This window comes from Microtus pennsylvanicus, chromosome 7 (assembly GCF_037038515.1).
Source record: "Microtus pennsylvanicus isolate mMicPen1 chromosome 7, mMicPen1.hap1, whole genome shotgun sequence".
In the NCBI taxonomy this organism is placed as follows: Eukaryota; Metazoa; Chordata; class Mammalia; order Rodentia; family Cricetidae; genus Microtus; species Microtus pennsylvanicus.
In genome coordinates, this window is record NC_134585.1 from 42038210 (window position 1) to 42056087 (window position 17878).

The 17878-nt window shown below is 33.5% G+C and overlaps 1 protein-coding gene across 3 annotated transcripts in view; it reads left to right on the plus strand.

Moving 5' to 3' along the window:
* Adgrb3 (adhesion G protein-coupled receptor B3) overlaps window positions 1-17878 on the plus strand; it is a 714721-nt gene that overhangs the window by 236352 nt on the left and 460491 nt on the right. For all 3 annotated transcript variants that reach the window (XM_075980559.1, XM_075980557.1, XM_075980558.1), the window contains exon 3: window positions 14036-14146. In XM_075980559.1, coding sequence (XP_075836674.1) covers window positions 14036-14146 — 111 coding nt within the window. The remainder of the gene's footprint in view (window positions 1-14035; window positions 14147-17878) is intronic.

The window sequence follows — 17878 nt, forward strand, 5'->3', positions numbered from 1 at the left end:
AACTGACAAAATTTCTACTCTGGTGAACTTGAGAGTGTTGTATGTTGGCGGTTACAACCGTAACAAAAAAAAAAGGACTTCTAAAGAATTATAATTGGAACTTCAAGGATGACAGAATACACAGTTTGTGTTTGGTAATCAGGGAGGGAAGGAGGTGAAGCTTCTAAATTAGATTCATAAGAAAGATTCAGCCATGTGATGATTATAAATTTTCTAATTAAGGAAATCAATTAGCACAAGGGAAGTATGAGGCATACATTTTTAAGCAAGTAAACTAAGATTGTTGTGACTGGGGAGAGTTGGCATTGTGCTTGAAGCACTGAGAAGCCGTGTAGACAAGGTGACTGCAGAGCGACTTTATATAGTGTGTTTTACATTTCAAAGAAATCTGCCTGCCCGCTATGTGAAAAATGGACTTGAAGCAGAATAAATCGGCCTGGTAATGATAGAGGTAAGAAGTAGTGTTGTTGATGGGCTGTTAGGAGCCATAGCCCAAGTAATAGATTAGTGGGCATTGGTCTAGGGCATTTCTAGTGGAAATGATGAGCCATTGACAAGTTTTGAACATGTATGAAATGTAGAGGTGTCAGAAGTTTAAAGTTGGTAGAAAATGGAGTTGCCAAAAGGTAGTCATTTCAGCAACTCCAGGATTCAGAGATAAATCTTATGGATTATTATGATATTCATTATTCATATGCTCTCTGCATAAGAATTTGAAGAGATCAAGAGCTCAATCCTTTCTATAACCAAATATTCTTCTTTTATGTTTCGCTGATAGTTAGAAAGTTCTCAGAAAGTTAACTCATTTTTTAAATCTTGCCTAATAAACCATGTAGTTTATTTCTAATCCTTCCATTGTAATTATATTTAATTTAGGTTATCTTTTCCCGAGCCAAATAGAATGAGCTTTAATTATTAAGAACTATTAAGAATCTATTTGTATAGCACTGGGCTTTATAATTTAATATTTTGATTGTTTAATAATTTAAATTTGTTCTAGATTTCTTACCAGATTTTCTTGTCTACGCTGCTTTAGTTTCTTGACTTACAAGATTATTTCTTAAGTCATTCTGACACTGAACTACACTTTTTGAGCCAGTCCTTTCTCCTGTTTTCCCCTATTACTACTGAGTACCTTTCTCCACACACACATTTTATTTATTAATATACCCAATAACAGAGATCGCAGTCAAATGCTAAATAGTCTAGAAGTTCTGCATTTCATGCATTCATTTAAAAATGTAACCTGTTGAGCCTCAGTATAGCTGACATTTAATATTGCCTCTATGCTTTAGTCTTAAGCCGGCAAAACATGTGAAAATTCAATAAATTATCTTAAAACCAATATATCCCATCTGTATTCAAACTTATGATAAGGAATAATGTACCCAATGTATACATTTGAAGAGAGATTATAAGTAAATGGAAAAATGACAGATTAAAAAAATATTGAGTTGTAACCCAAATGGAAACAATTTCTCATTACCAAAACTAATTCTAATTATTTCTCTTACATCTTAATGGTAAAGCTCATTATAATTGAATAGTTAGAGTTAGTATCTCATGCATAATTTGGAACATTTGTTGACTTATTTCTAATCCTTCGGTTACATAACTAATTTCCAAACATGCAAAAATCATTACTATTTTACTGTCATGGTTAATGGGCATTACCAATTTCATTGAGTAAGCTTTGCAGGAAAAGATCAAAGGTGAGCTTTGCAAGAAAGGTGTTGGATAGGGAAAGGCAGAGAGTGTCAAAGGCCGATGGGATCAATATGAACAAGATAGTTTCTAAGAGGTAACTCACTTTCAAGAGTTTTGTTTGAGGAGGAAAGTCTGAAATCGGATTGCTTGATGTAAGATACCAAATGTGGTATCTTAAGCCAATTCTTAACCACAATGGATCACAGATTCTCCATCCCTCTAAGGCAACCTTTAATGTCATAAATTTAAAGAAACACTTTGCGCTGTTCCTTAATTGGGAATGAGGAGTTCAAGTTCCTCTTAGTTATTGAAAATTCTTTTGGGGAATAGATATATACTCCTACCTGGCCACACTTCCCACTATGTAGGTATTCGATTTTCTATTGTTGCTTCGTATTTTGCCTCTGGAGTATTTCTCCTTACTGCCTCATGTCAGCCTCAACATGAAACCAATTCCCTTTCCTTTAATCTCCACTTTAAGTAGTTGTAATAATAAAGTACAAGGAGATTTTGTTCTCTCTCTCTCTCTCTCTCTCTCTCTCTCTCTCTCTCTCTCTCTCTCTCTCTGTGTGTGTGTGTGTGTGTGTGTGTGTGTGTGTGTGTGTGTCTTTCCTCCCTTTCTTCTTTTTTTCCTGCTTTTTCAAAACAGTTTTTCTTTGTGTAGCTTTGGCTATTCTGGGGATGGCTCTGTAGATCCAGCTGGCCTCTAACTCATAGATCTGCCTTAATCTGCTTCCAGAATGCTAAGATTAAAGGCATGCACCTCCACAGATCACTTACTTCCTCAAGATTCCTTAACTTTATGCCCTTTCTCAGCTGTCCTCATTAGCTCTATTTACTCTGAGTGACAGCCTCAGCTAGCTAATGATTGTTACTCTTCTATTAGGCAATGAATCTTATTTCATGTCTTTGGCTGTTCCAGTGCCTTTCTATACATACAGGAATGGCCCATATGATGTTTTGATAAATCTGAGGTATTTCCTATACTATCTTTGCTCGACTTATTTTTAACTTGCTACTTATTTATTCATCAAATGTTTATTTTGGGACCTGAAAGTTTGTTAAGCAGAAATTTAAAACATACAACAGAAGCAGCTGTCCTAAGAGAAATAATTAGCTTGCTTTCATAAAGGCTAAGTTTGCATACAGAATATGCAAATAGTTAGCGTAGGTAGTTCAAAAGATAGTGGTGGGCCTATCAGTATCAAAGATAGTTGTGGACTTAAAAATAACATTTGGCTGTGTGGGGTGGAGTGGGATTTCTGAGTGAGGCAACGTTGAAGCAGAACCTGGGGTAAGTACATTATATAGTGGAGGGAGTATCTAGGCAATGAAAGTCACAGAGGGCGAAATTGAAGAGGAAGAGAATTAAATCTGTCAGCTTTGCTCCATGGAAGGTGGGCTTTGCAAGAAAGGTGTGGGATAGGGAAAGGCAGAGAGTGTCAAAGGCCAATGGGATCAAGATGAACAAGATAGTTTCTAAGAGGTAACTCACTTTCAAGAGTTTCGTTTGAGGAAGAAAGTCTGAAGTCGCATTGCTTGATGTTATTGGATGAGTGCGAAGTGAACTCAGGAGACTGTTTTCTATGATTAGGATGGTTCAGAGAATGAAACAGAAAGTGGAGATCTTCTTTGCTTTTATATGTATTCTTTAATAATCAGAAACCAGGAGCTTTTTCTAAAGAAAATTCTTAGTGAGTATAGAGGGGCTGGCATGAAGGTAGACTTGCGATATTCGGAAGCTCAACAACATAAAACTAACAAAGAAATCCGAAAGTTATTTAAATAGGTGAGCATATTGCAGGCACACTGCTGAAGTGCTGGTGATGAATTCAAGGGACCATCTCCTACCATATATGGTGAATAAACATGAATGCCTGGCTATAATACTGGCAATATTTCAAAACTCCATGGATAAAAAGAAAGATCCAAGGCCTTCAGGTTCTTTGAGGTTTTGCTCAACATGTTGGAGGTACTAAACTCAATTCCCAACAATAATTTTTTAGAATGCTCTCAGCAAGAGAAATAGTTTCATTGGAAACTAATCAAGTTATAATTATCTTTAAAATTAATTGGAGAAGAAAAAATAAAAAAAATATATTTTTTTGGTTCTAGCCCTAATATTGAACTGGGATATCAAGATAGGTAGCCAACTATATTAAGAAAAAAGAAATGAAGCCAGAAGACCTAATAGTTCAGTCTAAAGTAATAATAAACGGGATACAGATAGGATTTTGTGGATATAAATGGCATGCAGGTGTCTAGGCAGAGGAAGGGACAACACACTTCTGGTTTTGTTTATGGTATCATAGATACTGTATACAGATGTTGGTAAAGTCAAAATGTATTCTTTTGTGCATATCAAACAATAAGTATTCAATATTTTGAACAACTAAATTAAGATTTCTATGAGAAAATATAATAAAAATTTATACCAATCTAAAAGAAATTGCAAATACCCAAAAATAAATGTAGGAAAGCTTACTAAGGAGAAACTCATGCATGATAAAAGTAGGTTTAACTTTTGTAATGTATGTAATAAATACAATCATTTTAAATTTCAAAAATAAAGAATATCAGGTATGTTTTAAAACATCCAACTATATATTTATGTACAAAATCAAATGCACAGCCAAGAATTGGAAACACAGATGCAGGGAGCAACAATGCACGAATGAAATAATAGTGTGGGGAGGAGTTGGAGTCAGCATGAAAGCACTAAGCCAGACAGGGTTGTTGAACATCTGTAAGCATTGAAAGCACCAAGAAGATGGCAATGCATGCCTTCCCCTTCTGTGCTGCTTGTAGCTAAGCATAGCAGATGAATATTTGTAAGAGATTTGTGAAATTATCTATCAAATTCAAACAATGCTTCCTCACAGAAAACACTTCATGAAACATATTTTGACAGCAAAATTTTTACATGTATCTTTTTTATTTTATTTTTTTATTTTTACTTAAAAATTTCCACGTCCTCCCCTCCTCCCACTTTCCTCCCCCTCCCCCTTTCCCCTCCCCCATTCCCTTCCCCCTCCCTCTCCAGTCCAAAGAGCAGTATGGGTTCCCTGCCCTGTGAGAAGTCCAAGGTCCTCCCTCCTCCATCCAGGTCTAGGAAGGTGAGCATCCAAACAGACTGGCTCCCATAAAGCCAGTACATGCAGTAGGATCAAAACCCATTGTCCTTGGCTTCTCAGTCACCCCTCCTTGTCAAACACGTTCAGAGGTCTTACATGTATCTTTAATATGTATGTTAATATATATGCGTATAGAAACACACATATATGATAAAGTTATAGATACACATATTTATACATATCAATAAATTTAAGATATTGTGTTTTGTTTGGGACTGGTATTGAACCCCTCATCAAGTAAGGTAGACACACTCTACCATTGATTTATTAGCTCCATACTTCCTTTATTTTTATTTGGAGACAGCTTCACAACTTTGCCCCAGTTGGCTTTTAATTTCCTATCTGCCTTGCTCAATCTAAGAATACAGATTTGTTCTTTTTTTTGTTTGTTTGTTTGTTGTTTTACTTGAGATACGGTCTTTCTATATACTCCACCCAACCAGATCTTAAACTCACTGTTCAGCTCAGGCCGACCTCAATTTGGAATTCTCTTGACCTAACATCCCAACAACTGAAATTACAAAGTTGTATCACTGTGCCTATCCACATTAAAATACATTTGTTGCTAAGTATAGTTTCCAGAAATAAAATAATTAAATTACATAAAAGTAAGAAATGAGAAAAAATGTTTTCTCATGAGATTAAGACTAAGTTAACACTTAAGAAGATCAAGTATATAAAAAGGAGAAATTTGAAACATGAAGACATGAATATCATATCCACAATTTAAATATTCATTTAACAAATACATTAAATAAATTGTTGAATCATTTACGTGAGGTCTAAATTGAGGCAATAAATAAACAAAAGCATTAAGTAAAAGTTATTAATCTGAATATGAATGGTAACTTACAATTAAGTTATGAAGGGCTACCATGTTAAGTAATATTTATATATTTATAAATCTTATATGTCTGACTAAGAGCAATTACAAAGCCTCTTTCATACATATAAAATTATCTTTTTTATTTTCTGTCATATCTCCAGTATTGAGATTCTCATCTGTGATGTTGTGAATGCATATTTCATGTTCATATATTTCATCAATTCTCTAATACCACTGAAAAATATTTCTTTTCTTAAAAAACTTCATCCACTGTAGATGCTTATAAGAGCATGTTTGGTATATTTACTTCAATATGCACTAGAAAGTTTGGAGGTTTGCAGACAAGATAAACCTTACGTCATTACTTAGAAGTGGATCAAGAAAACTCCTAAATATCGACTGGATACATGATGTTTTGAGACAACCAGATAATATTATATGTACTAAAAAACAATCACATATGTAAAAGCATTTCTGTAAATCTGTATAACCTTCAATCAGGCATGGTCTAGTTTCCAGGCCTCTTGGTATGCTGAGGTGGTCACTCACAGACTGAATTCCAACCTGAGAATTCAGAACAAGTGTAATTTTAGAACATAAAGAGAATTTGGAGACAGATTAGCTAGCACTTGCATTTGCAGCAAGTTCAGGCATGATACTGTCAAATATGAGCTGCATTTCCTAGTTTCCCATTTCCTTTTCTCATCATCCGCACTGTTTGTCACCATGCCAGGGAAAGTAGCCTTCACTTTTTCGGTAGGTTAGCTGCTGTTTTGGGAATGTGCATCATTCTTACACAGCCACGTAGAACCTGGAATTCGCTAGCGATGCTATTCATTTATGGAGGTCAGCTTGACTGCATGTAAACTGATGGTAAGAATATCTGATGTCTTAGAAAAATGCGGAGGTGGCTCACCACGTATCTTTATTTCTCCCTGAAGAGTAACCTACAAGGTTAAGGAAACCCCGAGTTAGTGTCTGGTTATTTTAGAAATCAAAGACACTATGTTTCAGAGTATTTTTCATTAAGAAAGTCAGGCCTGGCGTCTATTTTAGTAAATGTATGTCATGTGTATATATAACTGTTTTGCAGTAAGTGATAGAAACATGAGGGTAGTAATGAGATGTGGCCAGAACCACCTACTTGATCATTTTTATAAACTCCAAAAATACATCTCTTCACCAATATATTCAGCAAGTTAAATGAATACATATATATCATGTTTTCTGTAAAGTACATGTATATGTATACACACACACACACACACACACACATATATATATGTACACACATATAACAGATAAAAACACTCCCTCATGCAAAATAATTTTATGAGTCATGAGAGTAAAATTTCATAATGGGGAAACCTACAGGGACAGCTGACCTGAGCTTGGGGAGCTCATGGATTCTGAGCATCAGCTATGGAGCCTGCATGGGACCGACCTAGGCCCTCTGCACGTGTGTAACACTTGCATAGCTTGGTCTGTTTGTGGTGCTTCTAGCAGTGGACTCAGGACCTGCCTGTGGTACTTGAGCTGTCTTGGGAATATATTCCCCATGTTGGTTTGTTTGCCTTGTCCAGACTTGCCGTGGGGAGGAACTTGATCCTGCCTCAACAAGATGTGCCAAGTTTTGTTGATGCCAGTAGGAGATCTACCCCCTTTCTGAAGGGAGACTGTGGAAGAGTAGATGGGAAGGGGGTCGATGGGAGATGGGGGGGGTAGGGCGGGGAAACTGTGGCCAGTATATAAAATAAATGAAAAAAATTATTAATGAAAAAGGAAAAACACCCTCTCTCACCTTCAGAAAATAAAAGCAAACTTTGAGACTCAGCAACTCTAGGTACCAATATTTTCTATAAAAGAGAAAGTATCTGATTTATTACGTATTGCTTATATATTTACTTTTTGGTTAAACAACCATGTATATAATTAAATTTGGATAACATTTATTTTATTAATATTGTAAGAATAAGGCACAATACTTTATGAAATAATATCTCAATTATTTTTTGAACATTCCATTAAATAATTCCTTTAAATAATGTAATATCTTTGTAAAATAGCTTATAAAATTTCCAGTAAGCCTAAATGCAGTAACATTGCTTTAAATCAAATTATTCTGGGTGCTGTTAAATAATAAATGAGAAATAACTTGGCAAGTTTAAAAGTGCCATTTAATATGAGCTATAATTTAAAATTATAGAAGAATAATTCTATTAATTTTATTACAATTTCTTAAAAAATACGTATTACCGCATTGCATATGAGGGTAAGCCCTATGAAAAACATCAAACTAAAAATTGTCTTGAAAGATGATGGACTTTATATGGAAAGTCTGAAATTCAAGGCATGGATCTTTGTCTTTTGCTTAAATTCCTTAAAATGTTTCACATTTTATTAGTAGCAGCATAATTTCACAGTCAGTTCCCAGTAAAGCAACAGATATTTTTGTTCCTATTCACCTGGTTTCCCCTCCATTCTAATGTCCAGGAACACCTTTGAATGTCGCCTCTTAACTTTATGATCAATAGTCATTAACTTTTTCTTTGCCAGAACCTTAACATGTGATAGCTTCCAGTTTCCATAACTGGCTAGAGTAATGACTCAGTGGTCAAAACACTTATTGCTCTCCCAGAGCGTTAACACCTGGTTCCCAGAACCTACATAGCAGCTACAACTATCTGAAACTGCAGTCCCCTGGGATCCAAAACCCTCTTCTGGACTCTGCAGGCAATGCAGACACATGGTACACTTAAACACACACACACACACACACACACACACACACACACACACACTCACTCACTCATACAGACTGACTACAAATAAACTACTCTTCAAATTCCTGTATCCTCTAACCAAAGTCCCAGTATCCTCTAAGTTGAAAACCTGGCTTCTCCGATAACATCTGGCCCATTCACTTTTGTGCTTGTCTTGCTGGTTTGTTTCCACTGAAGCTTCCGGGACAAATTTCTGCCTGTCATTGCCATTCTCTTGTTGACACTTTTGAAAACTCTTCATCCAGGACCTCTCTACATGTCAGAAACTGGGCCAGAAAGAACCCAATCTCTGTTCTAGCTTGGAAAAAGCAGAAAAAAAATATCTAAAGACAGTTCAGTTTGCTTATATTTCAGGTTCTCTGAGATCTTGTCAGATCACATTAATATCAAAGTTTATTGAAATAAACATGCCCCAGAACATCTAAAACTCTTCTCTGAGCACGCTAGACACATACTTGATTATTTAATGCTTTATTCATGTGTAGAAGTATGTTAGCTACCTAATAAAGTAATTTATGTCAGAGTATTTTGCAATTAAAATTTTGTTTCACTAGTATGAGAAAGAACATCTTTATCCCTATAATCAGTGATATAAATTTGGTATTAAAGCATAAAAATAATGTATAGCAAGGACAAACCATTGGCATACTAAAATTTAATGAGTTTCTTGGGTTCCTAGCATTTTAAGAACATTTCTATTTTATTTAAATGTTTTTCAATATTTATCAATTTACTATGCAACTTTCGTTCTTGAGTTCTTTGAAAGTTGTCTTGTAGTCACTGATTCTGTCCTTTAGAAAACTAAACTATTTTGTAATCAATGGTAAATATTGTTAAGGTGTTTTTGATCATCTTAGCTAGTGTATATAATTGAAAAAATTATAGTTTTTGATAATGCATGCCACTTTTAGAGACACTTTTGATTGTGAATACTTCAATCATTGCCTCTTTCTCCTGTCTTTTCATAAAGCATTTGGATATATAATATCTTAGCAGATGCTTATGAAGTGAGAATATGCAAATTTCAATTCTGCATACATTTAAAAATTTAGAAAAATTAGGAAACCGCAGAACTAAAAGAAAATATTCTAATAGTGGTAGTTTTAGTTTCTCTTTAGTGGCTATGTATTTTCAACTTTATTATTTAGAAGAATGTCTTTACGTACAGAATCATTGTGCCATGTAATTCCAATTAATATGAAAATAAATGACAAATTCAATAATTATATACCAGCAAAAATGTGATCTTAGAATGCATTAACTTTAATCGACTTTCTTCATAGAATATGTTGTTGCTTCTTAACAGAATTTGCCTATCTACACTATCTTATGTTAACCAAATGATGCACCTTTTTCATTAGCCAATGCAATGTACTTGATATTCTCTCCTGTTTCATTTTGATAAATAAAATCTCATTTAAGTTTCCTAGTTGTGGTACTTAAAGTTATGTTATGGGTGGTGAATATGTTGTTCAGTAGTAAAAGTTCAAGTTTATTCTTTGTTATATAGCATGTTCCAGGACAGGTTGGGGTACATGAGATCCGAGAGAAAGAAGAGGAAGAAGAGAGAGAGAGAGAGAGAGAGAGAGAGAGAGAGAGAGAGAGAGAGAGAGAGAGAGAGAGAGAGAGAGAGAGAGAGAGAGAGAGAGAGAGAAGAGAGAGAGAGGGAGAGAATAAAAGTTTGTATGTGATAAAAAACTATTTGTATATTTATTCAATATATAAATTTTATCTCTATGTAGATAAAATACAAATCTGGTGTGATTCTAGGCAAATCAGTATTTCAAGGAGACCAAGGAAATGCCATAGTATTTTGAAGTGGAAGCGCTTTTTGGTGCTGTTGCTGAGGTTGAAATTAAGAGGTCTTTGTTACAGACATTGCTGAAGGAGCAGACCTTCCCTTGGAGACAGTTTTGAGCAAGAGTATAGCTCCTCATCCACTGGCAGTAGTGCATTTCCAACAGTGAAGCAACAGGGCCTTAGTCTTGGGTCTTTGTGAAAAGCAATAGCGACCTCTCTCGGGTTAGTTGATGTCGATGGAAATGCAAAGGGAAGTCTGTAAATTCTAAAGCCAGTCTGACATTAAATGACATTAAATGACAGTATTAATGCTTGTCCATATATTTAAAATAAACCCATTAGTAAAATATTGAGTAGATGTGCTTTAACTTTTTGATAAATTAAGTCCCATATTAGTGTCTTCCTCAACTTCCAAACAAAATTCCCATTACTGACAACTGGTGATCAAAAGTAAATTCGAATGTCCATTTTCTCCCTAAGGATCTCATGCTTAATCAAGTCATAGGCCTAGACTTAAAGAAGATGACTTTCAAAGCCTTTCTTTCATGCATCTAACTTTCAGAAATGCCAGCTTTTATTAAGAAGCACAGTGAATGCCAGAGGGAAAACCCTTAAAGCTTGCTAGTCATCTTCAATCATCTTGGGCTTTCTACATGAACAGCTATTCGCTCACCACTTCATCAATGCCATCAACGCAAAGACAAGAAATAATTCGCTGTTTCCATACACCATGCACCATACGCACACTTATGCTGTACTTTTTCATTTGATTTCACAGCTTGCTTTCCATCGCTTTCACCAATGCAGAGCATCTTTTTATTTGGTTATTTTTCTTGTGTAACTAATGTAGTATATTATCTTTGCCAATGCAGACTGTATGACTAGGAATCAACCATTCATGAAGACTTCATATTATCCAGGAATCATAATACTACAAACTACATCGACCACATGAGAGTACACTAGTAAAATAGTTTTGTCTCCTACAATTGAATGATCCAATTGGCCTTTATTTTCATTAGAAGATAATGCCATCATGAAGGAAATGAAAAGCAACATAAATGTTTCAAAAATAACCCATTATTTATGTTATATGGAACATTTGTCGTAAATCTTACCTTTTGTTAAAATCAGATGAAAAAGATTTATATTTTCTAACAGTTTGGAATGCAGATATTGTATAGAAACACTCCTGGTTAGATTGAAGCATATTTCATTTTCAATTTGATACTTTAGTCTTAATAGGCTTGGAATATGTTTACATGCCACCATAATTCTCATTTGCCTTCTAAGAAAGGAAATCAGTGGTGTATCTTATATATACTATAGGTAATTTGTCTATTACAGGACCACATATTAATTGTCATTTTGTTTTCAGATATAGCACATTGATTGAGTACTTGCCCAATGTATATTAAGATGCTAGATTTGATCTCCCCACAGAAACAAAAATGCAATTCTCATCTTTAAAAACTTGCTAGTTAAATTTTATTGCCACAATAATCAGCAACTCCACTTTAAACTTTTGTTTGTGTATGATGTAATTAAATCTATAAATATTTGAAGGATATATTTTCTTAAATATTATAACCAAGGATATAGCATCAGCACTGATATTCATTAGGATATACTGTTCATCAATAAATATTGATGATTGGTAGTCACTAAATTTGGATACTGAAGTATTATTTTTATTGTAATTTTTTGATATATAGAAATGACTTGGCTAGTAATATAAAATAATAGTCTAAATTCAGTTTTAAAAATCAGCATTTGACTTTTGCTTATGTTTGTGGAATTATTAGAAATTTAGTGTGATACTTTTTAACTTACCCCAGTAGTGAATTAACAATACCCATAACCTTAAGCATCATGATCATACTTTCCTTAATGTTGCAATATTTTTCCCAGAAGATAGATTACAGGTTATTACCATGATGCCACTGAGATTAAGAATGGTCTTCCATCAAATTGGTTCTGTTATTACTTTGTAACTTAAAAGTCATATATATGGGATAAACATTTTTTTTTTCTTTCTTTACATCTCATGCCAAAACTACCTTAGTGTGAGCATTAGAACCCCAGCAGTATTATGGAAAGATATACTCTGATATAAATATGGGAAATGATAAAAACTTGCAGAACATGCAAGTTAAATTAAAATTTTAAGTGGAAAGGTGGTGTGTAGTGTTAATATAAATTATCACTAATATTTGTTTGCTAATGAAGATACAGTGACATTTCAACTGCATAATAGTTTTAAGTATATAGTAGTGAAAAACTATAGTTAAAATTTTCTAAAGAGCAAATTTAAAGGTAATTAGATAGTTCTATGCTTAGTGAGAAATGATTCACACAGCACATAGTTTACACATGAATTAATAAAGGAATGTTGGTAGGAATAGAAAAAATAGTGATTTTATTTTTTTCTAGCAAACTGATATTTTATAAATATTTCCATTTTCTATCCTTGAATATTATCCAAACCGACAAAAGAAGACATACATTTAGACTTCTCAAATATCTTCTCAAATATCAGGATGTAAATTCTTTAATGGAATATCTAGAAAGAATTTCTTAGAGTTGATTTTCCTGGGGTTATACCTGGATGATTTTGATTGAACAGACAACAACTAACCTTTTTTGTTACATAAAAGACAAGCGTTGGTAGAATTGCCCCTTACAAAGTGCAAGGCAAATAAGTTGTATTTTAGGATAAGTGCATTTAGAAGTTGATGAGAAAAAAAGCTGAAGAGTCAAACAACTTTTTGTCAAATTTTCATTCTCAACTTTTAACTCTTAAGTATCAAGAGATCAGTAACATTTTTAATGTAAGAGAAGGTCATTTTTGCTAGGAATTTTCTTTTACTAACAGAGTGTTAGGAATTAGAGCCATCTAGCATTCTACATGGTAGACTTGACTTTCACTGGATCACAGTTAAGAGTTCAGTGAGCACAGCACAAACTCAGAGTTCTGAGGCTACAATCCATTTAAGCACACGAAGTTTTGTAAATGCACTGCACAGAAGCTGATCTATTGATTGAATAATTTCCATCTTCACACTTTCTTTCTAATTGTCTGTTAGGAACAGATAATATTTTTGTCTTTATTAGTAGTTTATTATAGAATAATTAAATAACAAAAACTTAGATGCTGTCATTTGAACAAAAAAAATTTCCGAACACATAGCCTTACATGTGGTTAGAGAAACTGTTCAATTGATTGATTCAGGCCAAGGAAGACTCAGAACTTCTGAAGCTACCCCTTGAGGCAAACCAAGGCTACCTCATCTGTGGAAATAAAAACAATCCGTTGTCTGAATATTTCTCTCCGAAAATTAGAGTACATAGCTGTCCATTCCTTTTGAACGTGCTGGAAACCTTGTTGGGGTGACAACCATTTAGCCAGAAGCAGCAGACACCCAGTCAGAATTCTTTGAGGAAGAACAATTAATAGTGTGGTTGCATTTTTTTCTTCTGATATGTAGCTTCAGAACATTATCAGAGAAGTGTACAATATATTCTGTTACTTGAGTTGACTTGTTATCGGATGTATCGTTGATTGAATGTTATGATTGTTTCTTGAAAGCTGTTCATGATCCAGATTTTCTAGCTGATGTATAGAAAGTTTAGACATATTCCAAGCAGATCAGACTAGAAAAGTTAGAATTGTGGATTTATCAGTAACTTCTAGGTCTGTGTAGGAACATATTGCATGGGTCAGGAATGTAATTTGTGAGAAATGTCTACACACAGGCTTTCATATACCTTTATTCTGTCTTTAGAATTTGGAATGATGGGAGATCATACAATTAAAAGTCAGCGACCTCGATCTGTCCATGAGAAAAGGGTCCCTCAGGAACAAGCTGATGCTGCTAAATTTATGGCACAAACTGGTAATACGTTAGTTACATTTTTCTATTTGTTGTTGTTAATTTAATGAAACCACTGCATGTTTCCATGATCCTTTGCTGCACATTTGTCAGTTTTGGAGCTGATTTTTTTTGAGCTATTTTTTTTTGTCACCAGTTAAAGTCCATAAATAAAGTAGCTATGAATGAAAAGTACACAAATAATGTGTAATACTGGCTTTGCTCTTGGTATAGGATGCTTTAGGATTTACGTATTATTAATTCCTTAAGTTAATTAGCCACTAAAATGGATCATCGCGCTTTGAAAGGAAAGCAATAAAGTTACTTTTTTGAGAATTATTTGATTTGATGCTTTCATTAACTATAATTTAAATAGGACTAAGCTGATGAGATTCAATGTAACCAAATTTGATACATTAAATATGCTTCCATATGTCATTTTATCTCTAAATATTGCTTGCTGCTAAAAGATATAGAAATTAGACTTTTTATAATTTAATATACGATTTGGAAATAAATTTGTTGCAGAAGATAAATAGTAAAAAGTTAACCATCTAATTAAATATCAACAAAACTGACTTTCTGGCTTATAAAATTCTTTAATCCTACATCAATCAAATTATTTCTTAACTCCCTACAAATTTGAGTGTGACTGAAAAGTGCATTATTTGACATAATTTTTGAAATTCATAGATATACATGAATATATACACACAGAATTTATTCTTTAATAGTCTGTAGAGTTTGGGAAATTTCAGTGGGCCACAATTTGGCTGCTTGGAGTAAGAATTCTAGAGTTCTGGCCAGCATTGCCTGGGGCTCTCCCAGTTGGAGATCTTTAAAGCAGTATTGCAAACCTGACCAACCTTTCATTGCTTTTCGTTTTCAAAACTTAAAACTAAGCTTATCTGTGGTTTTACAAAATTTTATGCACTCGTTCTTGTTTGTTGTAGCATTAGTATGAAATCATGCTTATATAACCAGATCTGTGACATGCTATTCAGAGAATTTTAATGAAATTCTCCAAAAGAACGAATGTGTCCTTCAGTTCATGTGTTCTTTGTGATAGTATCTGTTTAGAACACTGTACATTAGCTTAATGCTTAGAAATTCAAATATTAATTCAGAATTGGAGTCTGGGTAATAGATAAATGATATATTTTAATATATTAATTAAAGCTAAGCTTCTCATAACAGGATATGTAGAATTAATTCTATAAGCACACAGTTTAAATTTTAAAAATAATACATGATATAGCCAGACCCAGAAATGAGAACTTTCTTTACAGGATTGCTTTTGGTGTACTTTATTTAAGAGAAGATTTATATTTTAACCAGTTACTTATTGAAGTCCAAAAATGTATTCTGTTCAAGTGGATTTCCAAATTCCAAAATGTGCTTTTGTCTGATACTGGGAGCAAAATAATTGAAGCAGTGAACAGAGATTCGGGGATTTCTACTCTCAATAGAGAGATAAAACGTGGACTGACCCCTCAGTCCCGTAGGCATCCATCTCCCTGTGAGAACACATCTGCTGTCTGAGAAATGTGTCCTTCTTTTACACGAAAGACATAGCAAAGATTGGTTTATTCTAATTCCTCAAACTTGTCAACAAGGGGAGTGAAATGGAGAACCATAAGTTTAAATATCCAAGATCTAGTAGCTTTAGCTTGTGCATTTAGTATTATCCAATTTAATCCAAAGTTTTTTTTAAATTCCATTTAATAATGCTTGTTTACATTAAGACAATTTAAATTTTTAAGGAAAACATTTTGACAAACTTAAATGTCATGAAATGTTGATTTGTAAAATTAGAAATTGGTAATCACATTTTTTACATTTATTTCTGATTTTCCAGTCATTGTTTTTCTGCACAATGTATAATCTTTCACTAACAAGTGCTTTGGTAAGTAGATGACATACTCATTAAATAAAGCTGGGCCCAATGTTAAAAACACTTACACATATTTTTATCTTCTCAGAAAGACCATGCCATATTAAAGTTCTAGAAATCTTGGTTGATGTTTGAATTTATAAGAAATAGGATCATAAACTCATTTTAAACCAAACATTGAATACACAAATGTAGACATGTATATTGTACACACTTTAATATTAAATTAACATGCTTAACTAAGAAAGGAAAATTCATTATAGTATTTTTAAGATTAATAATTGAAAGCGAGGCACTTACATTACTAAAAGATAAGTTTTTAAATATTGTTTCTTTTGAAGTTAACATAGACTAATTAATAGAATTATCACACAATAACATTTTACAAAATAATGTTTTATTTATAGAACTTTTCTTGCTTCAAATCAAGGTAATAATATTGCATATACACAGTCGTGAAATTTTACTAACTATAATATGAGAACATAAATGATACAATGGAGGGAAGCTAAGTAATAAAATTGTAAAATGCCATAATATGCTATATCTGTCATGGAAAAAGAAAGCAAAAGCCATCATGCCTTATTTCTTCTCAAATATGTGAACTGGCTTTAAAAATCAGTACTATCAGTAAATATTTTCATTCTTAAGAAAGCTTTTCTAGACAGAGTCAGGGTGAGTGAATACTTTTAAATGACATTCTTATGAGGTAGCATTATTTTATCAGAATAACTAGAGGACTAGTGCTAATGCTAGTAACTGAGGCAAGTCTGAACACTAATTAGGCTACTATTAAAGTTTAAGGCTGGGGAAATGTCTCAGTGTTTAAGAACACTTACTGCTCTTGCAGTGGCCACATGGCAGGTTCCCATAATCTCCATGGTGTTTCACAACCAGGTGTTATCTCCAGTTCTAAAGGATACAACACTCTCTTCTGGCCACTCTGGGCATTGTATGAACATAGTACACATACATACATGGAGCTAAAACCTAACAAATACAGTAAAGTAGGATGAAAATCTAAGTTAGACATATATATATATATATATGTATATATATATATATGTATATGTATATACATATATATGTGGTTATATATGTATAGTTAATGAAAATTAAATAAGATATAAATATGTCTGTTTAAGGGATAAACCCAAGCTAAGGGCAATAAGCTAGAATAAGATAAATGTTAATGGTTCTTACTATTCAGCATCATAGGCATACAGTTAGTTTATAAACAGGTTTAGAAAAGTAACCATTTATTACACAAGGGAAACTGCCTGCATTAGGAATACATGATATGTGATCTAAAATAGGAACATAACATTAAATGTGCTTCTAGTTTCATGGTTTTAACATGCTAGCAAAAGTTATATTAATATCTTGATCATAATTTTAAATTCTCTATTGCACTTGATCGCACTCGATTTTCACAAGTAGATTTCGAGTTAGGTAAATTATTATAGAATTTCAAAATATAAATGGATTTTTCCAAGAGCCCCCAGAGTCAATATGCAGCTGACTGCAAGGCTTTCCAGTTTCCATTCATGATTCATTTTAGGATAAAGAGCCTGCATATTCACTTATAGAGAGCTGTCGACATGTTTGGCATGTTGACTGGATGAGTTTGTGCTGTCTCCAAAGAGACACATACTGAAAATGGTGCTGAGTTTATGCTTTACTATTTCAGTGCATCAAAAGATCTTTCTTTTAAAGCATATTAACTATTTCTAGCATACATCTATGTGCTTTGCTAGATAACCTTCACACCTTAGGAAAAAAGGAAGTAGCATAAAAATTGCAGTGAAAATGTCACTTGAAATAACACTTAATTAAACAAGATCAAGCTGATGGTTAGACTA